Source organism: Giraffa tippelskirchi, chromosome 4 (genome assembly GCF_054371585.1).
Source record: "Giraffa tippelskirchi isolate mGirTip1 chromosome 4, T2T-mGirTip1v1.2.pri, whole genome shotgun sequence".
Classification (NCBI taxonomy): domain Eukaryota; kingdom Metazoa; phylum Chordata; class Mammalia; order Artiodactyla; family Giraffidae; genus Giraffa; species Giraffa tippelskirchi.
In genome coordinates, this window is record NC_137278.1 from 8,492,253 (window position 1) to 8,515,333 (window position 23,081).

Genomic DNA, 23,081 nt, shown 5'->3' on the forward strand with positions numbered 1-23,081 from the left:
GGTTTGCGCTTGGTTACTCAATAACTGAATATGTGTATTCCACGCCGTTTTCTGCATGTATTAGTATAGTTCACAGTAAAAATTTAGAAAATACAAAAACATTGGAAAATAATCATCAATGTGAGATGCTCAGATCTTGACCCTCTGGAGACAACTGCCAGAGGGACGGGAAGGCCAGAGGAAGTTCCTCGCTTGGGGACAAGCTCCTCTCTTTGGGGTCACCGAAGGCAGCCTGGAGTGCAGCCTTACCCCCGGTACCGCACGGCTGGGTACTCCTTCAGGGTGGCACACAGAGTTGCGATCTGCTCCGCCAGGCGCTCCAGGATTGGATTCTTCATCTGAGCCTTGTGGGGACTGTAGAAGCTTTGGAAAGAGTCAGCAGAGTCCAAGGAATACACCTGAGGAAGGGGAAATGGATATATGTATATACGCGAGGACAGAGGAGCCTGGCGTGCTACAGTCCATGGGCTCCCAAAGAGTTGAAGATTTAGTGACTGAACAACAACAACATATATACATATATATATTTCCGGTATGGTGAACTGTTCCCTCCAAGCCTTTCAGTGAGGCTACAGAACAAGTTTTCATTTACTCTACAAATACAGCTGGGCATCTGCTGGGTGCCAGACCCTGTGCTACATACTTGGGAATTGTTAGTGGCCAAACCATTACTGTCCTCCAGGAGCGTGCAATCTTGCAGGAGAAGGCAGATGAATAAACAATAAACAAAATGAAAAGTAAATTTTATGGTATGTGGGAAATGGGTAAGTGTATGAGAACAGAAGAAGCAAAGAAAGAATGCCCGAGGGCTGGATAGGGAGGACAGGGGGTCTCCTTGAGGAGGGGACATTTGAGTGAGGGCTCGAAGGAGGTGCAGTTTCTTCCCAGGGGGCTCCCAAAGGAGGCAGGCATGCCTGTGTCTGATGACTGATGCAGAGCCCAGGAGGAGAGCAGGGGAGGGGTCTTGGCAGACCACACTGGCCATTCATTTTAAGTTTAAACAAATGAGGGACAAGCTTGAAATTGTGCTGTGACTGTGGCAAACAAAGGAGCTTTGTATGGATTTAAAAATTTTCTATTCTCAAAGTATGTTCTTAGTATTTTTCTCTTTTATCCTTTTTGGAAGGTGTAAAATTTCCTCTTAAACCAGCAGGCTACCAGCCATCAGTATTCTCTCAGAAGAATCTCTTGATGTGAACTACCGTCATCTTGAAAACCTGAGGTTTAAAAAAAAAAAGGTTTATTACTTTTCAAAAATATATGGTGGAGAAGGGTATGGCTACCCACTCCAGTATTCTTGCCTGGGAAATCCTATGGACAGAGGAGCCTGGTGGGCTACAGTCCATGGGGTCATTAAGAGTCGGGCACAACTTAGCAACTAAACAAAAAAATATGTGCACGTGACATACGATAAACCGAACATAAAAAAACAAAAATAGACGAAATACAATACGGTTGAATGTCCTCAAGTTGGCTTTTGTTCAATCCAGGTGGTGACAGGGCTCACGGAGAGGGAAAAAAAAATCCCTGCCCTTGGCTGAGAATAGGCTTTAGGCCAAGTGAGAAGGGAAAAAGACTCCTTTTTGAAAATATTCACACTCTATTTTTTCCATGTCTTCTTACCTAAGAATTCGTCACTCGCTGGCATCTATTATTAGAAGCTGATCCATAAAGACCTGATAAGGCACAACCATCTCTTACCTCTACAAAATGCACAGAAGTTGTGCTATTTTTTGCTTCTTGACGAGGAGGAGGCATTTTAACAAATCTTGAAATACTATGGTATAAATTTTGTACATTCTCTCACAATCAGCTTCATTTTTACTGGTTTAATGACTTTGTTTTTTCCCAAGGGGAGCAGTTTCAGCACGTGAAGCGTTAACAGCTCATGATGAAGGCTACCATCTGTTCCTCGACACGTGACAAGCTGAGGTTATCTCTACATAAAAACAGCCTCCTTTGCAGCAGATGGGTGTTGTCTGATCCCTTCCCCTCCTCTCCCCCCAGCTCTTTCTGGATTGGCTACTTTTTACTTATTCAAGGAGTCAGCCAATAGCCGTGAACACTGAGCGAGGATGAAATGAACACCAAGAAGGACATGATGGTTGCAAAAAGTCAGAAATAACTGGAAAGTAAGAGTGAGGCATCTTGGGCAGACCCTCTAAGGACGACTGTTTCCATTACATAAACATCCACTCACAAGACATCATTGAGTAATTCCTTCCCCCACTCTCTTTACTGCACCTCTGCCCCACCCTCTCTGACTTGGCCAGAGTTCCTGAGAGAATAACCAGGATGCAGGTTTTCTCTGCCCGTCCCCTTGCAGGCTCACCTGGGATTCATACGGGAGAAATGCAATGTTGATTTCCGTCAGAGTCTTGATGACTTTGGCTGCTCGAGATTTTACCAACTCGTTAAACAGGGCATCTGGACAAGCTGCCAGGATGACAAAGATGGTAAGGTTTCCTGTGCACTTGCTGGTTCATTTCAACGTTTGCACACATCTGGTGAATTCTTTATTATTAGGATTTTTAAAAGGCAAATAGGAAGTTCATCCCATCCTACAACCTACTGCCTCTAGGGTACAAAAGAAATACAAAACCACCTAGGAGGCCCTCCACATAGAACAAAGAAACAATTGGCAATAAAGGCTAAGATACTGAGAGCTGATTTAAAAAACCACTTTCTGACATTACGGAGAGGAAGAAAAAGAACCAGGAGAGGTCAAGAAGGGATCAGGAAAAGGTCTGTAACATAAATGAACACCCCATACCTGAGATACTTATGAAAAATAAAATAAGAAAAATAAAATCATTGGGCAATGTGATGCAGACACTTTCACAGGCCTTCTAAGGAACTCAGCTGCACAGGAGACCCACTTGGTGGGGGAACTACAATTTCTCATGACTCTCCTGAGCCAAACAAACAGCTTCAGGTCCCTAGAAATGTGTTACTGGTTTATTTTTACTAATGCTATCTACCTGCTTCCTTTGCCACCCATCTTCAGAGCATATAAAATTGTTCTTTGCAAGACTCTTTTCTCATTTTCTCAATGGTGAGTTTTGTGGGGTTTTCACCAGAGAGAACATGGGGTGAACTGTTATTTTCGCGCACTTGAGCTATCTGGCCCTATTCATCTCTCTTTGCTGTTAACAAAGACTGACCAAGATGCTCCTGTGCTAGGTTCCCTGCACAAAACCTTCACAAAGCAAGAAAACGGATCCTAGGACAATGATAAATTCTACCTAATACAAACACCACTAGGTCAGACTGCCTTTGTATCAACAGTTGAAAAGTAGGTGGAAATGCACTGCAGTTTATAGTGACGTGTGGAAGGCTATCCTGTGAGCACCAAGGCTGGTATTGGGAAATTCTTCTTGGCATTAAACACGCTAGCCCTTAGAAGAGGAGCTTTTTTTTTTTTTTTAATCAGGAAGGACTGCACAACCTAGTAGGTTTTGTATTTGTAGGCATTTGTTTTTCTCTCTTACACAATTTGTCTTTTGAAGAGAAAATGAAAGATCAGGACAAATGCGGGAACAATTCATTTCTTCGCTATTGGCCTGGTTTGTGTTGGGGTCAGTCTGGCTGTGCACGAATGCTAACCTAAAAGGCCGGGGCAGCAGGTGACAGCCGTACTCACAGTCAGTGAAGAAGACATGTGCAGCCCGGTACTTGGCGGTCGGTGGGTCCTTAAAGTCACTGATAAGAGAGTGGACAGACTGTGGAGAGGGAAAAAAGGGAACTGAATCCGATTCTAGAAGCAAATGGGATCTACATCTGAACAGAGTCAAATCCACGCTGGTTTTGAGCAACATGCACAAGGTAGCAAGGGATTTCTGATTATAATTCTAACTCATGTTCGGCCATAACTGAGTTCTGAGGACTTGAGGATTATTTCAGAGTTTAGACTACCAAAAGCCTCTCTAGCTCATTCCAAAATGACAACAGCTGTTCTTTGCAGCCACCATAACTTGGGTTCCTAAGAGGAGACCCACAAAAGAGCAAAATGCTCAGAACCCTGCTAGGAGACTCATTGCAATGGAGTTCTAGCAATTCAGTTGCATCTACAGAAACCCAGACATAAGCCAATTTTTTGTTTTTTTTTTAATGAAATGAAAACTGGGGGGAATTTACATAGATCAAGACACCTAAGGCAGCTAGCAACCAAGAGCAAGGAGGTGGGCATTGCTTAGATGCTGATTTGAACCAACCCCCCAAAATGGTAAGACAAATAAATCTAAACTCTACTGGATATTGATAAAATAAATCTGGGAATTCCCTGGTGGTCCAGTGGTTAGGATTCAGTGCCTCAACCACAGGGAGCCCAGATTAGGGAACTAAAATCCTGCAAACCATGAGAGTACAGCCAAAAAAAAAAAAGAAAGGAGAAAAGAAATCTGAAAGTGTAAAATACCCAAGTTCTGGAGGTGGATCACTAGATAACGTGATCTCCTACCTAGAAAAGAGTAAATGAGATTGGCCTGGCCTGGCTTTTTGCAGCAAGCTTAATGCACTCTTCATTATTCACCAGCCCCCTCCCTCCCTGCTTGTGGATTGCACGCTTAAAGAGAGCAGTGTGTTAAATGCCGGCTTAACCCAGAAACGTCAGACACACAGACACCAAGCCAGCACGTGTTTGACCTCAGCCAAAGCTCTTCCGAGAGGGTTTACCTTCTCAGAGGGAGTGATGAGATACACAGCCTCCAGGCTGGGGAGTGGCTCTCGGCGCTTGTTGATGTCTTCCACAACTAGACAACAAAACAGCAGAACTGGTGATCATGAAACTAGAAGCCAGAGAGGCCACCTTCCGGCTGGCGCGACAAAAATTGACAGAGTAGGGAGGAGACTCAATGCCCCTTCCTCAGAGTGACCACATTTCTGTGTCTCACCATGCTCAAGGCGTGGAAAACCCAAAACCTCATCACATGAAATCCCTCCCACTTCCCATATCAGTTCAAGGAAATTCCTCAATCTGCTCTGATGAAAAATGGAAACTGCTATCTCATTCTGTCAAGAACAGACTTTTGCCTCTTCCTTAAGGTTTTTTTTCTTCCTCTTCTGTCCTAGATACTCCCAGTTCCTTTAGAATTTCCATGTTGGGTTTGTTTTTCAATAATTGGATCCTTTTATCATTTTCCTCTATCAGATGAAGACATTCCAAACATACTCTCTGGATTAAGACTGTTCCTCTCAATAGTTCAAAAACTAAACAGCAAGTTCTGCTTAAAGCAAACCACGGGTGTCTGATTTGCTGGTTTCTTTTACAGAATGTCAGAGAGGGGAAAGACAACCTTCTGGGAAAGGCATCATCTCACTAGTCACCTGATAAAGCTTAGGATGTGTCCTCTATGCTACACTGTCCTCTGGTACAGAGCTAGCAGGAAATCTAATGGTGCTCTTCTTCCTATGAAGGTGATATCAGCAAATAAAAGCATCCCTTTAGAAGTATCCCTGCAACACTTACAAAGACTTTTCACCCTGAATAATATTCAAATTAAATACCAAAATTTCTCAACCATCTGTGTTATCAGGGGTTATAGATTTTTTTAAATTTATTTTTTTATTGGAGGAAAATTACTTTACAGTGTGTGTTGGTTTCTGCTGTACAACAAGGCTCATAGATTTTTGAATTTCATATGCCAGTAATACTTCCCCCCAAATATTTCAGGGGGTGGTCAACACAGGCTTGCAAAATTTTAAATTTTGCCAAGTAAGGACATTTAAAAAAACACAAAACTTCTGTGATAGGGAAGAGTCTGTGTGTAGGAGGGGAGAGGTGAACCCTCATCCACCACAGGATAATGTCTAACATGATGAATCCAGAGATGATCATATAAGCATTTATTTAGAAATATCAGAAAGATAACCAGAAGAAAGAGACTGGGGTGATGGGCCCTGGGGGGTGGGGAGGAGGAGGGAGGGCAGGGCTGTGCTCTCTTCTTTGGTAGAAGCTCATAAGCTACAATTGGCTTTTTTCCTATATTTTCATTTTTTGCTTTGATAGAGAAAAAAAAAGTTTTAGAAGTTCAAGGAAGAAAATAACTTTGCAAGCTCAAAACAGGGGCAAGCCTGGTCTTGGATCACGGAATGACAAAAAGTCACACCAAAAATTCCATACTCCCATTTACAGGTCTATGGCTTTGGTGACAGATAAACTAGATTTGGAAATGTGTCTTTCTTTTTTTAAAAAACTTTTTTTTTTTTGGTGGAAATGTGTTTTTAAGACTAAAGGAGTCACATCCCAGGTGTGGTTGTGGCCCACAAATCATTATATAAATATATATATATATAACATATTATATAAATTATATATATATATATATATGAGAGCTGCATTGTAACAGATATGTTTCACTAAACGTTTTTTAGGAGGAAAACAAAGGTTAACTTCCTTGTTTGAAATAATACCTCAAAATAGATTGCTTTTCCATCAGTGCTGTTTCACAGATTAAAATACATGATCTCTCCTGAAAGGAGCCCCCAGGTAAGACTTGAGCTGCTCACAAATGTGAAAAAGAGCCTGGGACAGAAGCCAGGAGGGCTGCATCCTAGTCTCAGGTGTGGCACTGCCCAGGACCTTGAGCAGGTGATTTATCTTATTTCAAAAACCTATTATTGTGAAATTCTAACACACATTCCAAAGGGTGAATTAAACATAAATATACACATAATTGCACAAGCACCACCCCATCAGGAAGCAGAACCCATCAGCACTGCAGAAGTGCCCCCCCACCCTTTTCCCCCTCCCTCATCATCCCCATTTCTCCTTTCCCCTCAAAGAGAACCAGCATGGCGATATGAATGATGATCACTTCTCTTATGGTTGTTTAAGACTCACTTATCCCTACATTTCAAAGCAGTATGGCTTAGCTCTGCCTGTTTTAGGTTATTATATAAATCAAAGCACATTGTTAAGGACTCTTTCTATCTTGTTTCTTTTGCTCAACATTGTTTATCAGATTCATTCACATTTTGGAATGAGCGAGTAGTTAAAATTCGTTCCTTTTCTTTGCTATATAATATTCTGCTGTGTGACTGTCCCACAATTTATTGTACCATTCTACTCCTGAGCTTTTAGTTGTTCCCACTTTGGGGCTACTATGAGCAATGACCTGTGAGCCTCCTGGGCACACATGCCTGAGTTGTCTAGGACACACATCTAACCGCAGACATGCTGGCTTACAGGACCTGCATGCCTCAACTCTCCTAGACACCTCCAAGGTTTCTGAAAGTAGCTGTACCAACTTGTCATATCAGAGTTCTCTTTCTCCTATATCCTATCACTTGGCATTACTGTAGTGTAAACACTCCAATCTGAGTACACAGCAGTATCTCATTCTAGTTTTAATTGTGTTCCCTGACCACTAATGAGGGGGGGCAAGTTTTCATGTATTTACTGGCCATTTGGATTTCTTCCTTTGTTAGGTGCCTGTTTAGGTCTTTTGTCTACTCTTTTTCTATTGGCTGGCCTGTCTTTTTTCTTAACTGAGCCTTCCTTTTGGCATCCTTTCACAGATACTTAATGGGCATCTAACATTGGATTGGAAGCTAGGGATTTGGTGGTGAACAAGAAAGCCTAGGGTCTAAAGTCAAGCAAGACAATAACGAACAGGGAGGAGAAAGAACACCCCACTGCACTCACTTGTTATCCCCTCGGTCATGATGTCTGTCATCTTACAGCAGGAGGAGAGCATCCTCATGCTCAGCTGGTCCACCACCAGCACCTGGAAGCAAAGGGAACAGTTCACACCTGGAAGCAAAGGGAACAGTTCACACCTGGAAGCAAAGGGAACAGTTCACAGCCTGGAAGCAAAGGGAATAGTTCACACCTGGAAGCAAAGGGAACAGTTCCCAGCCTGGGGGGCACCTGCTGTGACGCTCGCCTCTGCTGACTGCATCAGACTTCAGGAAGAGCCCAGAAACACAGAATTCTGAGCGATCAAGGTTTCCTAGGGGCCAGAAGTTTGCTGAGATACAACGCTAGCTTTTATTTACCCACCAAACCTAAGCTTCTAGGAAAGTCGCCTCTCACTGACATGACTTGATTTTTTAAACTTAGTTTTTTGATGACAAAGAAAATAATTACTCATAAAAATACAAAAGAAAAAGAAAAAAAATCCATCTGCAGCACCCACACTCAGAGAAATCCCTATTTTTTCAGTGCATAAACTTTAAGGGAGAATGAACACTAGTGCCATACTGACAGGATGGAAGGCGAGGACTTTGTTGCAGACATCATCGGGATGGACCAGCACATGTGTTGTCCAGGAGTAAACTCTACCTCAGACTAGAAGAGAAGGACAAGAACACGCTATCCTGGTTGAAAAGCGTCATACCTGCAGTTCTTCAGCAAACCTTTCCTATCTCCATCTGACCCACAGTGGAGAGAGGAAGCTAAAATAAGGTTACTTCTCTTCTCCTTCTTCAAAGATATAAACCCAGGGAACAGGAGCTAAAAAAACGTGGGCCCCAAAGCATTTTGCTGTAGCACGAGGACCAATCAGGTTTCATTTCATAAGGCAGCTTCCCCAAGGTTAGTTTAAAATTCTCATGTCCACAAGTCCAATACTGATGGGAAGAGTGAGTGAGAAAGGCAGGCAGGAAGAGTTCCCACCTGCTGGCCTCCCATTCTGGGTGTGAAGATGGACGCTCTAGCTAAAACATGATCTCATGTTTATGAGGTTATGTTTATGAGGTTAGGGTGAGACTTTAAAAGCTTCCTGGTGCCAAGCTGTTCCAAGGCCCAATGAACGTGAGGCTCCTGACTGCAGGAAACTTGGGGGCAAGAATGGTTAGCATAAGCCCTTCGACAACACACGCAGAAGTTCAAGTGTGCCCTCCTTGTCACTCCAATGCCTAGGCCCAGACGATCAGAGGGTCCTTCAAACTCTGACTTCCTGGATGGAGGATAGCACGATTCTGACTTGTATCATCCACCCCCAGGACCAAGGTCATAATCAGTTAGACTGACTTAAGTATTTGTTTCAGGTACACAACAGTTTCCAGCATTGCTCTCAATGTTAAATGAACAAACAAGCTGACTTGTTTTGTCTTGTGTAGCTACAAAAAGACAGGAATGGGCCAGATAAGGGCTTTTCAGACTGTTGTGTGGGCTCCATGAGAGGCTTTAGGGCCACCGGAGGGGCAAGAAGGGTCCCCTCTTGTCTCCCATAGCAAGCAGAATAATTCTACCTTCCGCTTTAATCAATGGGTTCCAGGTAAGATCCTGTTTGAATTAAAGAGTTCCACTGCTAGAATGCCCCACCAGGTGATCTTAAAGATAAGCTTCATGACCCAGAGATTTCCTAACCAGGATCATATACAATGGGAGGCACAGCAGATTACCTTTCGCCAGTTCAGAAGCTTTTTGTAGTCTCTGGACGCAGTGAAGGTCCTCATTCCTTGCCTGCGTGCCTCTCCCCAATGTCACCCTATTCGTGTTCTTCCCCATGAACTCACCTTCAAGGTCATTCATTGTGCTCTTCCACTTACCTTCCATTCTCCCTTCTTTTTCACCTTCTTTATCACATCATGCATGATCTCTAAAAAGGAGAGAAAAAGGAAGGAAGGAAGGAAGAAGGGAGGGAAGATGGGAGGGAGGGGGGGAAGGAAGAAGGAGAAAAAATTTAATGTAATTTCAAGGACTTCCAACCCCTGCCTATGAGATGAGGTCATCTTCCCTCCATAGACCTTGTTCTCCTGGGTCACGCAATTCAACCAATCTGTCTACTGGGCCATAATCAATCCACCATAGACAGTTCTCTTTCTGTGCCCTCGATTCACTGGTTCTCAGACTTTCTGGTCTCAGGACTCCTTTACATTCTTAAAAATTGAGGACCCCAAAGAGTGTTTGTGTATATGCATAAATATCTATTGACATTTACTGTATCAGAAGTTAAACTGAGAAATTTTAAAAATATGTATTAGTTCAATTCAATAACCAAACCGTTCTATGGTAACATAGTTGCATGCCATTAAAATGCTATATATATTTTCCATAATAAAATAATTTTACTGAGGATACTGGCATTGTGGTACATTTTTGCAACACTCCCCAATGTCTGTTTTCGTAGAAGACAGCTGGGTTCTCTGAGCTGCTTTTGCAATTTATGAATCATATAGCATTTGGAAAACTCCACTGTGTGTTTGCGAGAGAGTAAGAGCAAAGAGGCAGATAACATTTTAGCATTATTATGAAGGTAGTTTTGACCTCAAATTCCCGAAGGGTCTAGTGTTTCAGAACCACTGCCTTAAGATAAGTGAGTAAAATTCTGTGACAATGCCCAAGCCACATAAGCCAACCTCCCCTAAGCTCCAAAAACAGACGTGAAGAGCAGTTGTGATATCCTTCCAGTTCTAAGCACATCTGTGGGATGCTCTCAAACCCCAAATCAACATTTTCGTAAGCCACAGTTTCTGTAATGCCATACCACACCCAAGTCTATCTGGCGTAGAAGATTCACAGGAAACAGCCCTTTGCTACTCTTTTCAAACCCAGATCATTCACAGGCCTAGAAGGACTCAGAGGCTAAGAAATGTCATTAGCAAGTGTGCTTCAAACCATTTAGCTCATTCTCCAAAGCACAATAGTCCCCTAACTCTGCTTCTATCTCCAGTAATCTGATATGTCATAAAAGTATTCTAAAAATTTTAAGAGCTTTTTACCTGATAATAAAAACCCACACAGTTATTGCAGTAAACTTGGAAAACACAGAAAAGTATGAAGAGGAAAACACCATGTATTCCTTGCACAGTATAAAAAAATCAAAAGGAAAAATCATTTGTAATCCTGCCAACCTGAAATGCATAATTGACAGTTTCCTACTCTCTTTTCCCATGAACTTTTACACAGCTGATAACATGCTGTATAAATAATCTCATATCATGCTTTTTTTCTCATTACAAAAACTCATTTCTCCATGTTAATGAAAATGCTTCCTAGGATCTTAAAGGCCTGCATAGTACTCCCTAATTTAGTCAACCATTTCTCAACAGTCATTCAGATTATTTCCCATGGTTTAGTGTGGTGAAAAACTGGGAACAAATATGTCCAATAAGCCAGGGTTAAGTTAATTAGGTTACATTTGTGCAATGGATACTATGTACCTACTAGAAATAACAATCTGGAAAATACACTCTCCTTTACTCAGTATCACTGTTGACTGGTCACTGGACCCAGCACCAGGGATGAACAGCAGCAGACACGTCTCCCTTGGAGCTTACATGCTAGCGACAGAAGCAGACAAGACAAAAGGGTGATCGCAGCTTCTCCTCACAAGTGCTCTGAGGCAAACAGATAAGGGCAGGGGCAGAAAAGAAAAATCCTAGTGTGGAGAGCTACCTTTAAGAGCGGGTCAGGCAAATGGATGGATATCAAGGGGGAAAGTAGGGGATGGGATGAATTGGGAGATTGGGATCCACATATACATACTATTGACACGATGTATAAAATAGATAACCATTGACAATCTAAAAAAAAGAGAGAGATACAGGAGGGATCAGGATAAAAAGAAAAACAGAAGGAAAAAAAAAAAAAACCAGGTAAAAAACAGGTGGGGGGGTGCTTCCCTGGCTGTCTCTAGTGATTAGGATTCCATGCTCCCACTGCAGGGGGTACAGGTTTGATCCCGAGTTGCGGAATGAAAAGCATGACAAAGCAAGAAAAAAAGGGGGTGGGGGGATCCAGCACGGCCTCTCTGAGGAAGACCCCAGCCCCTCAAAAGCTGGGAAGGGAGCAGGGGGAGGCACAAAGGCTGGAGGTGGAAAAAGGAAAAAGAACTTGACAGCTTCTTGGAGCTAAAGCTGGTAGAAGCTGAGGCTGGAGGCCAGATCATGCAGGACCTTGACGGGAGTCTGATTTTATCTGAAGGGCACTGGAAAGCCACAGAGGGCAGGGACGTCCTCTGCTGTACTGCAGAGATGAGACTGGAGGGGGGTGGAGCGAGAACTGAAGCAAGGGTTCAGTCAGGACGCCTTCCTGGGGGCCCATCCATGGCTGGTGGCAGTGGAGATGAGGAGGATTGATGTGGACCTTTTTTTTTTTTTTTTTTCCCTTCCCCACCCCCACCCCCTGATGTGGACCATTTTTAAAGCCTTTACCGAATTTGTTACAACATTGCTTCCATTTTATGTTCTTGGTTTTTTTTGGCTGCAAGGCATGTGAGATCTTAGTTCCCCGACCAGGGATTGAACCCGCAACCTCTGCATTGGGAGGTGAAGTCTTACTGGGCCACTAGGCAAGTCCCAAGAAGTGGGTGAATTTCATATTTATTTGGAGGTAAAGTCAATAGGGCTAGCTGCTGAATTGGGTGTATGGGAAAATAAAGAAACATAAAACTCCTAGCTTTTTCATTTAAACAAAGAAATTGATGTAGACACAAAATATTTAGAGGGAGAAGAGAACTGATCTGTTGCAGAATACCCAGAGTCCTTTTTTGACTAAAGATTGAGATGACTAAGATGTCTGAGGGGGAGATACAGGGTAGGGGAAGCTTGAAAGACTGACCTTTAGGTACAGTTGAAAATCTCAGTGTTATTATTACATAAAGGCAGGATGTAAGGTTGGAGAAAGTCCCAAACTCTTGGCCTTCCCTGGGAGCTCAGCGGTAAAGAATCTGCCTGCCAATGCCGGAGACTTGGGTTTGATCCCTGGGTCAGGAGAAGGAAACGGCAACCCATGCCAGTATTCTTGTCAGGGGTTTCAACGAGTTGGACATGACTTGGCGAGTAAACACCACCAACAATAAATATGCTGAGCTCTTGGTAAACTGTACTGAATTATTTTCCAAAAGCACAATTTACACCCTCATCAGTGTTCTGACTGACTCTCCAAAATAATGTACTATTAATAACTGATAAAACATATCTTGAGTTTTTTTTTGCAAATGTGACAGTGGAAGAGGGTATTATTACACTATCTTTTTTGTATTACTGAGGGTTTTTTTTCCTGCTACACAAAATTAATTTAAATTCAAGTCACCTTTTGATAGGTGAAGGCAGAGATAAAATCAGAAAATCAGAATGAAGATCACAAGTCCTAAAGACAGAATACACTCTGGGTTCAAGCCTTCTTGCCTGGTGATTCCTGTTCCAAAATTCTCAGGGCCTGTATTTGTTGTGTTGTTGTCAGCTAATTCTAATCCTGTCCTACATTTTTCTAATCCAATACCGAAAAGGAAACAAGGATTAGAGCCCATTTTAGCATTAAGAATCAAGTAGGTTGGGCTACTTCCTCACAAATAATCCCTGGCAATCACATTTCAACTCCCTTATAAGTCCTCTTTATGTGGAGAGAAACAATAAAGCCTTCAGAGGCTGGTCCAGCCAGAGGGTCTTATTTCCGCATTCCAAACCACGTGATTTCCAGGCAAACCGTCCACTCCACCACCACCTGGCCTGAGCATTTGGCGCAGAAGACACCAGGGCAGTATTCTTGCCTGGGAAATCCCATGGACAGAGGAGCTTGATGGGCTACAGTCCATGTGGTGGCAAAGAGTCAGACATGACTTAGTGACTAAATAACAACAACGCTAGGACAGCTTTAACTTCTGTATAATTGTGAGAACCATGGCCCCAGCTACTCCTTGGAAGAAAAATTGTGACCAACCCAGAGAGCATATTAAAAAGCAGAGACATTACTTTGCCAACAAAGGTCCATCTAGTCAAAGCTATGGTTTTTCCATTACTCATGTATGGATGTGAGAGTTGGACTATAAAGAAAGCTGAGCACCAAAGAATTGATGCTTTTGAACTGTGGTGTTGGAGAAGACTCTTAGAGTCCCTTGGACTGCAAGGAGATCCAACCAGTCCATCCTAAAGGAGATCAGTCCTGAATATTCAGTGGAAGAACTGATGCTGAAGCTGAAACTCCAATATTTTGACCACCTGACTCATTTGAAAAGACCCTGATGCTGGGAAAGATTAAAGGCAGGAGGAGAAGGGAACGACAGAGGGTGAGATGGTTGGATGGCATCATCGACTCAATGAACATGAATTTGAGTAATCTTCGGGAGTTGGTGATGGACAGGGTAGCCTGGCGTACTGCAGTCCATGGGGTCGCAAAGAGTCAGACACAACTGAGTGACTGAACTGAACTGACTGACTGACTGATGGCCCCGGTGGACTCTGTGTCCCTCACGGCCAAAGGGAAAGAATGCAGATTCCTTCTCAACCATACCCTGCAGGTGCCGGGTGACTCCCAAACTCAACAAATTCCTCCCAAGTCCTGAGAAAAAGAGCAGGTGGTCTAGATTACCTGGGACCTCTTCAGATGCACCCAGTATACCAACCAGAGCCCCAAAGTGCAGGCTCTAGGGATAGCTGCACATCCCTCCCAAGCTCCCAGCCCCTGGAGAGTCCTGTCCTTACCATCCCTGGCACCCATGACTGCCCTTGGCATTGACACATGTCAGGGCACCATGGGTATGCCCATGGCATACCAAGACATCGGAAATAGCGTGACTAATACTAGATGGGCTGGAAGCTTGGGAGAAGTGGGGCCATCACCGAAGTCCTCAGAACCATGGGTGATTCAAACAGTCAATGCTCTGTGGCCACAGAGCTCCACGCTGCCCTGAACTCAGGCACCAGAAGTTTGGTGCCTGACCAGAAGGAGGAGTGCCTCCTCTCTGTGGAGGGATTTAAAGAAATGTAAACTCAGGCCACAAGTGCTCTCCACTTTGACTGACACAGAGACAAGGAATTTCTTTAGTTATTCCAGCTCAGTGGAGGTGGTTCTTCTGAAAGTCACCTGCTTAAATAAACCTCAGTTATGTGATGGTACAAGGCTAGTTCTACTTCTACTCTGGCTTCATTGACTATGCTAAAGCCTTTGTGTGGATCACAACAAACTATGGAAAATTTTTAAACAGACGGGACTATCAGACCACCTTATCTGCCTCCTGTGAAACCTGTATGCAAGTTAAGAAGCAACAGTTAGACTCAGACATGGAACAAGGGACTGGTTCCAAATTGGGAAAGGAGTACCTCAAGGCTGTATATTGTCACCCTGCTCATTTAACTTATATGCAGAGTACATCATGCCAAATGCCAGGTTGGGTTAAGCACAAGCTGGAATCAAGATTGCAGGGAGAAATATCAATAACCTCAGATATGCAGATGACATCACCCTTATTATGGCAGAAAGTGAAGAGGAACTAAAGAGCCTCTTGATGAAAGTGAAAGAGGAGAGTGAAAAAGTTGGCCTAAAACTCAACATTCAAAAAACTAAGATCATGGCTTCAGGTCCCATCATTTCATAGCAAATAGATAGGGAAACAATGGAAACAGTGACAGACTTTATTTTCTGGGGCTCCAAAATCACTGCAGATGGTGACTGCAGCCATGAAATTAAAAGATGCTTCCTCCTTGGAAGAAAAGCCATGACAAACCTAGACACTGTATTAAAAAGCAGTGACATCACTTTGCCAACAAAGGTCCATATAGTCAAAGCTATGGTTTTTCTTTTTTTTTTTTTTAATAAATTTATTTATTTTAGTTGGGGGCTAATTACTTTACAATATTGTAGTGGTTTTTGTCATACATTGACATGAATCAGCCATGGGTTTACATGTGTTCCCCATCCTGAACCGCCCTCCCACCTCCCTCCCCATCCCATCCCTCTGGGTCATCCCATTGCCCCAGCCCTGAGCGTTTGTCTCAAAGCTACGGTTTTTTAATAGTCATGTATGGATGTGAGAGTTGGATCGTAAAGAAGTCTGAGCACCAAAGAATGGATGCTTTTGAATTTGAGAGTCCTTTGGACTGCAAGATCAAACCAGTCAATCCTAAAGGAAATCAATCCTGAATATTCATTGGAAGGACTGATGCTGAAGCTCCAATACTTTGGCCACCTGATTCAAAGAGCTGACTCATTAGAAAAGACCCTGATGCTGGGAAAGATTGAAGGTGGGAGGAGAAGGGGATGACAGAGGATGAGATGGTTGGATGGCATCACTGACGCAATGGACATGAGTTTGAGCAAGCTCCAGGAGATGGTGAAGGACAGGGAAGCCTGGTGTTCTGCAGTCCATGGGGTCACAAAGAGTCGGACACGACTGAGTGACTGAACAACAAGGCTAGTTACTCAAGCAGACGTCACTCCCACCCTCACGACCAAGAAGAAAATGCCTAAAGCAGCCGTGTGCTGTGCTGTGCTTGGTCACTCAGTCGTGTCCGACTCTTTGTGACCCCATGGACTGTAGCCCACCAGGCTCCTTTGTCTGTCGGGATTCTCCAGGCAAGAATACTGGAGCGGTTGCCATGCCGTCCTCCAGGGGATCTTTCCAACCCAGGTCTTCCGCACTGTAGGTGGATTCTTTACCAGCTGAGCCACCAGGGAAGCCCAAGAATACTAGAGTGGGTAGCCTATCCCTTCTCCAGCGGATCTTCCTGACCCAGGAATCAAACCGGGGTTTCCTGAATTCCAGGTGGATTCTTTACCAGTTGAGCTACCAGGCAAGCCCAAAGCGGCCATACTCCAATGCAAATTAATTTTAAGAAAAAGAAAGATAAAATGTCAAGGGAAGCACTAAAATTAGACAGGCCAGGGAAAATCCAGGTTCAGGTATTTGTTAGCTGTGGACCTTGAGCAAGTATAAAATTTTTTAGGTTTCAACTTTCTCATCTACAAAATTATAGTACTCTAATGACCTGTTTTGAGGGTTAACGAGACAATATGCCTGGGAAGGTATCTGGCAGGTCCGAGGCACAGAACAAAAGGCACCATTGTGATGTCACAATAAAAATATGTTATTCATACAGACAATGAAAAAAGAAAATTGTAACACCTCACTTCCACCAATCAAGATTTTTAATATAAAAATCCTATAAAAAAGAAATACATATTTAAAATACAGTTTAAAATAATCACCAAAATATTTAGATATCAAACTCTACATGTATTTCAGCAGAAACATCTAAACTTCCCTGACCCACAATAAACACGTGACTATGCTTTGGAATAATGGCACCAATGTATATAAATCTTAAATGTTAATATAGAATTGAACAGAAGAACCCTTATACCACTTCTAAGAAACAGACAGTGACCTCTGCTTATCCAGGAAAAGATGCATTAATGCTGAAGCACAAGTCAGAGGCCCCAGATAGTAAGATATTTCATGTCACAACAGAGACACTGGGCTGTATTTCAAAGTTGCCATTACTTAACACTGTTCTGAGAATTCCCTTAGACAAGAAAACAAAACAAGGTAAGCAGGACACAGAGTTATCTGCCTACAGAAATCATGGGGATCAACTGAAAAACTAGTAGAAATATTAAAACCTTTAGGAAAGTTGTTGTTTAGTTGCTAAATCGTGTCCGACTCTTTGCAACCCTATGAACTGTATAGCCTGCCATGCTCCTCTGTCCATGACATTTCCCAGGCAAGAATACTGGAGTGGGTTGCCATTTCCTTCTCCAGGGGATCTTCCTGACCCAGGGACTGAACACAGGTATCCTGCATTGGCAGGCGGATTCTTTACCACCAGAGAGGTAGCAGATACAAAATAAACACATAAAAACCAAGAGGACTTGCGCATGGCAACAATAACCAGGCTCTAGGAAGGCAGCTCCACTGTTTCCCAGCGCACACAAGGCTGGGACTCCATGCTTTGTCAATTCTACTCTACCTGCTGCTGGTAATTCTGCTCTGAAGCAACAGCAAGTCTGTTCCTCTTTCCCTGACAGCACTTCAGATACCTGAGGACGGCAACCAAGACTCTCCAACTGTCTTGCTCTGGGCTGAAGATCCTCCCAGCTAAACACGTGCATCTTCCCAGGTAGACTAAGTTAAGGCTCCACAACACAGAGGAAATGGTTCAAATACTTGAAAACAAGCCTTCCCAGTACTCTCTTCTCTTAGGAAGACCCATGCACACAGAAACTGCTGCTGCTGCTGCTAAGTCGCTTCAGTCGTGTCCGACTCTGTGCGACCCCATAGACGGCAGCCCACCAGGCTCCGCCGTCCCTGGGATTCTCCAGGCAAGGACACTGGAGTGGGTTGCCATTTCCTTCTCCAATGCATGAAAGTGAAAAGTGAAAGTGAAGTCGCTCAGTCGTGTCCGACTCCTAGCAACCCCATGGACTGCAGCCTACCAGGCTCGTCCGTCCATGGGATTTTCCAGGCAAGAGTACTGGAGTGGGGCGCCATTGCCTTCTCCGACATAGAAACTACTGGCAACTAACTACAAACCTCTTTTTTTTTTTTTTTTTTAATGTTTACTTGGCTGCACCAGGTCTTATTTGCAGCATGCAGGTTCTTTAGTTATAGCATGTGGGATCTAGTTTCTGGACCAAGATCGAACCTAGGCCCCCTGCACTAGGAGCATGGAGTCTCTAATCACAACCATCAGGGAAGTCCCTAAATCGCTCTAATTTTTTTTGCCTTTATGATGTTTTAAATAACATAGAAGCAGCACATTCTTGTTGAAAAATTAACAATAGAGAGATGAATAGCTACAAAGTGACATTCTCCTTCTCATCCCTACTCCTGAGGGGAAACAAACATTCATGGTTTAGGGAGTGCTCTTTCAGATCCTTTGCCAGGCACATTCAGGCAAGCGCGGGGCTCTAACACACAAACCCATGGCTACTTGGCACAGGCCTGGGAGGTAATACAACTTTCAACAATTCTTCTTCTTTGGTGGGTAAGAACACTTCTATTGGAAAGAATTTTAGAGACCATCTAAAGACACGACTCAGCGACTTCACTTTCACTTTTCACTTTCATGCTTTGGAGAAGGAAATGGCAACCCACTCCAGTGTTCTTGCCTGGAGAATCCCAGGGACGGGGGAGACTGGTGGGCTACCGTCTATGGGGTCGCACAGAGTCGGACACGACTGAAGCAACTTAGCAGCAGCAGCAGCAGCAGGTCCTCATTTTGGGATTGAGATGCTCCTATGAAACATAGCCATAGGGAGTGGGCAAGGGCACCAACTCCAGAGGGAAGCAGGTCTCTGGCTGCTGCTGCTGCTAAGTTGCTTCAGTCGTGTCCGACTCTGTGCGACCCCATGGACAACAGCCCACCAGGCTCTGCCGTCCCTGGGATTTTCCAGGCAAGAACACTGGAGTGGGTTGCCATTTCCTTCTCCAATGCATGAAAGTGAAAAGTGAAAGTGAAGTCGCTCAGTCGTGTCTGACTCTTAGCGACCCCATGGACTGCAGCCTACCAGGCTCCTCCGTCCATGGGATTTTCCAGGCAAGAGTACTGGAGTGGGGTGCCATTGCCTTCTCCAGGTCTCTGGATCCCCATCCAAATTCTCTTCCCACTCCACATACTGTCTCTCAGGTGCCAGTACAGACTGGACGCTGCACCTGAATCTGGTGTGCTTCTCTTTGTTACACTGCACTGATCACCCTGACAAAGTAAAGCAAACTGACCCAGATGTGTTTTGAAGCCAGATGGTTAAGGTTCACATCCCTGCTGCTCCTCCACTTACCAGACTTGGGACAAGTGATTGAATCTGCGTCACAGTTTCCACATCTACATAATGGGGATGATCACACATGCCTCATAGAGCTACTGTGAGGAGTAAATGATTTGATGAGCGTAAGGCACTTAGTTCAGTCTTAAAATGGTCCTCAGCACTGTCAGCTACTGTCAGCACCATCAGCATCTTTAAAAGGTATCTGACTTTCCTAATAAGGGAGAATCCAGTGATTTCTAATTGGTTTCTTATTGCTTCCCCATGCAGTTTGTGACACGTCTCCTGTTCTCCAATTTGTTTCTCTTTATTCAATGACGATGGCTTATTGAACATTTCCGATGTGCCAGACATCATTCCAGGCATTGGAAAAAACCATGATGAACAAGCTAAACAAGTCCTTCCCGTGAGGTGCTTCCATCTGGTGTGGAGAGAAGAGACAGCCAATACACATAGGAGATAAGATCATTCTAGAGAGTGGTGAGTGCTCAGTGGAAATTTTATCTTTTTATAATTTTATCTATTTATTTTTATTTGGCTGTGCTGGGTCTTCATTGCTTTGCTTGGACTTGCTCTAGTTGTGATGCGTGGGGGCGACTCTTCGTTGTGGTGTGTGGGCGACTCTTCGTTGTGGTGTGTGGGCTTCTCATTGCGGTGGCTTCTCTTGCTGTGGAGAGGTCCTAGGCTCCCAGGTTTCAGTAGCTGCAGCTCGTGGGCTCAGGAGTTGTGGCGCATGGGCCTTTGTTGCTCTGCAGCACGTGGAAGCTTCCCAAACCAAGGATCGAACCCATCTTCCCCTGCATTGGCAGGCAGATTCTTATCCACTTTACCATGAGGGAAGTCCAGGGAGGAAATTTTAAAGGTTAAAGAACTAGAGCGTGATGAGGGTTGGGGAGAGAAGGTCCTCTGAGGGGGTGACAAGAAGGGATCAACCTAGTGAAGACACCAGGGGAGAGTTATCCAGGCATAGGAACAGCAGGTGAGACGTCCTCAAGTCTGGGTCAAGGATGGGACGGACTAGGAAGAGAGAGACTTGCAAGCTCAGTAGGGGAGAGAGTAGCCCAAGGTGGTTGTGAAGGCAGCAAGTGCTCGCCAACGATTCCACAAGTCACTCACTGTATCCGGCTTCTTGAACACTAAGTCTCATTTACCCCCTTTCAAACATGACGATGCCCTCCCTCTCCCTGCACCCTCCCTCCACGTGTCTCTGGCATCTGGCATAAAATAATGATTTAGGATATGCCTGCAGGATGAACGAACCCCCTGAGTGGCACCTGGGAGCTGGGAGTGAAGAAGCAGTTCTGTTCAAGGCTGAGTAAGGTGAGCCTCAGGGCCGCCACTCTCCTGACAGCTCCCCGAGAGGTCTAAGGAACACGGACGTTCTTTCTGGGGTAAAGAAAGTGTTCAAAAATGGCTTGTGATGATGGATGCACAATGGTGCAAATTTACTAAAAGCCATTGAACTGTACCCTTTAAGTGGGTGAATGGTATAGTATGTGAATTGTATCTCAAGAAAGCTATTTTTAAAAAATCATCAGAGGGACTTTCCTGGTGGTCCAGTGGTTAAGAATCCGCTTTCCGATGCAGGGAACGATGCCGGTTTGATCCCAGGTTGGGGAACTAAGATCCCACATGCTGCAGGGCAACTAAGCCTGCTTGCCACAGCTACTGAGCCTGAGAGCTGCAAAGAAAGATCCCAAAAGTGCAACTAAGACCAAATGCAGCCAAATAAATAAATATTTCTTAAAAAGTCATCAGTGAATTTTAGATGAAAACTTTAAACTCAAATGCAGGTTTGCTTAATATGGAACTGTTCCATAGCATCTTCACCTGAAGACAGGTAATCTGACATACTTCTGTAAGGCATGTTATCTAAAATTATAGCCTATTATAATTTTGCATCTGAATTGTACTTTGTAGAAGCAAGAGAGACCAAAATAGAGACCTCAAATTGTCAGGCATGGGGCAAAAACTGAGTCCCGCTCCCTATTAACTCAGGGCATGCATGCTAACTCACTTCAGTCCTGTCCGACTCTTTACGACCCTATGGACTGTAGCCTGCCAGGTTCCTCTGTCCATGGGATTCTCCAGGCAAGAATACTCAAATGGGTAGTCATGCCCTTCTCCAGGGGATCTTCCTGACCTAGGGATCGAGCCCGTGGCTCTTTTGTCTCCTGCACTGGCAGGCGGGTTCTTGACCATGGAGCCACCTGGGAAGCCCCCCTATTAACTGCTGAATGACACCTGCTTGATCTGAGAATATTCCTATTGAAGTATGCTTTTTGGGTGGCAGGAAGGGGAGAGAAGGGAGGAGGTCCCGAGTGTTAAGAGGGGGTGGAGATGGGTGAACAAGGGCGTGGCTGCATTGCTCTGGTGAGCTCTAGGCCAGATGTTACAAAAGACGCACATGTTCAAAACTTGGGCTGCTGTCAGTATCTGAGGGGAGCGTGTGATGATAAATGCCTGCTTTCTGAGAAACCAAATCCTAACCTCACACCCATAAAGATGCTGGACAGTGTTACAGGAATGACTGCCCACTTTCTCTTTCACAGGAAATCCTCATTTTCTATCTCCCTCCCCAACCCTCTTTCATAAGGTTTAGAGTCAAATGGTTAAGGGGCTAGAAGGTCTCTAACACACAGCCTCATGGACCTTAGAATTTTGATTGGTAGAAAGAAAATCTCAAACTGGGGACAAAAGAGGTAGAGATAGGAGTTTACGGCCACACTGTAGATACCACGGTCCCTTCCCCTTAGCGCCAACCAGAGCTAGTTTCTTCTTCCTAAGGTTGCCTGCACCGTGGATAAAAGGAGCTGTGAAGTTACCAGATATACTCAGAAAAATCAATCAAAGTGGGATTCCAAACAATTCATCTCTTCTTCAAATCAATAGCTTAAGATAGTAAATACTATTTGTTTATATTAATATGTTGAAACAAAAAGACCAAAGACAAAAAGAAAAATGGTGAAGGGGCAATTAATCTTCCAGGACAGAAAGCACTACTGTTTCTCATAAGTATTGTTTTCTGTTTTATTTTTAAATTATTTTTATTCTGACTGCACTGGCTCTTAGTTGTGGCACTGGGGATCTAGTTTCCTGACCAGGGATGGAACCTGGGCCCCCTGCATTGGGAACTCGGAGTCTTAGCCGCTGGACCACCAGGGAAGTCCCGTAAGTAGTGTAGAATAAGGCTGTTTTAAAAGAAAAGACTCAAGAATGAGGGCCAATTTTTGGACAAGAAAGTGATAAGCATGAAATTATTGGGGGAGGATTCTATATTTAAGAAAGAGAGAAAGAGAACGCCCACTGCCCTCATGTGTTACCAACAGCAGCAGACCTCAACGATTAATATTCCATTTCATCTGCCAGCCTGTATCCATTTCGCTGTCCTCTATCTTTAAAGACTGTAAGAATTCTTCCTTGAACTGCAGGGATAGAGAATAATAGATATCTGTCTTGATCCTGGCAGGAACCCAAGATGTGGCTAGTATCTTAAATTGGTAGATATAGCATTTAATGGCTACGAATCACATTTCTTGACTTAAACGGGAGTTACCTAAGGACTCAAGGGTTAGGAAAAATATACGTTGGAAAAAAGGGAAGAGTATTTCATATCATCCCAGAAACCCAGAGCAGACAACAGTCTAGTCTA

At 44.0% G+C, this 23,081-nt stretch overlaps 1 protein-coding gene across 3 annotated transcripts in view; it reads right to left on the reverse strand.

Moving 5' to 3' along the window:
- The window catches only part of STXBP1 (syntaxin binding protein 1), a 67,435-nt gene that overhangs the window by 25,677 nt on the left and 18,677 nt on the right, over positions 1–23,081 (reverse strand). For all 3 annotated transcript variants that reach the window (XM_081587191.1, XM_081587192.1, XM_081587190.1), the window contains exons 2-7: positions 9,496–9,545; positions 7,646–7,727; positions 4,675–4,751; positions 3,644–3,722; positions 2,333–2,436; positions 250–398 (exon numbers count right to left, since the gene is read on the reverse strand). In XM_081587191.1, coding sequence (XP_081443317.1) covers positions 250–398; positions 2,333–2,436; positions 3,644–3,722; positions 4,675–4,751; positions 7,646–7,727; positions 9,496–9,545 — 541 coding nt within the window. The remainder of the gene's footprint in view (positions 1–249; positions 399–2,332; positions 2,437–3,643; positions 3,723–4,674; positions 4,752–7,645; positions 7,728–9,495; positions 9,546–23,081) is intronic.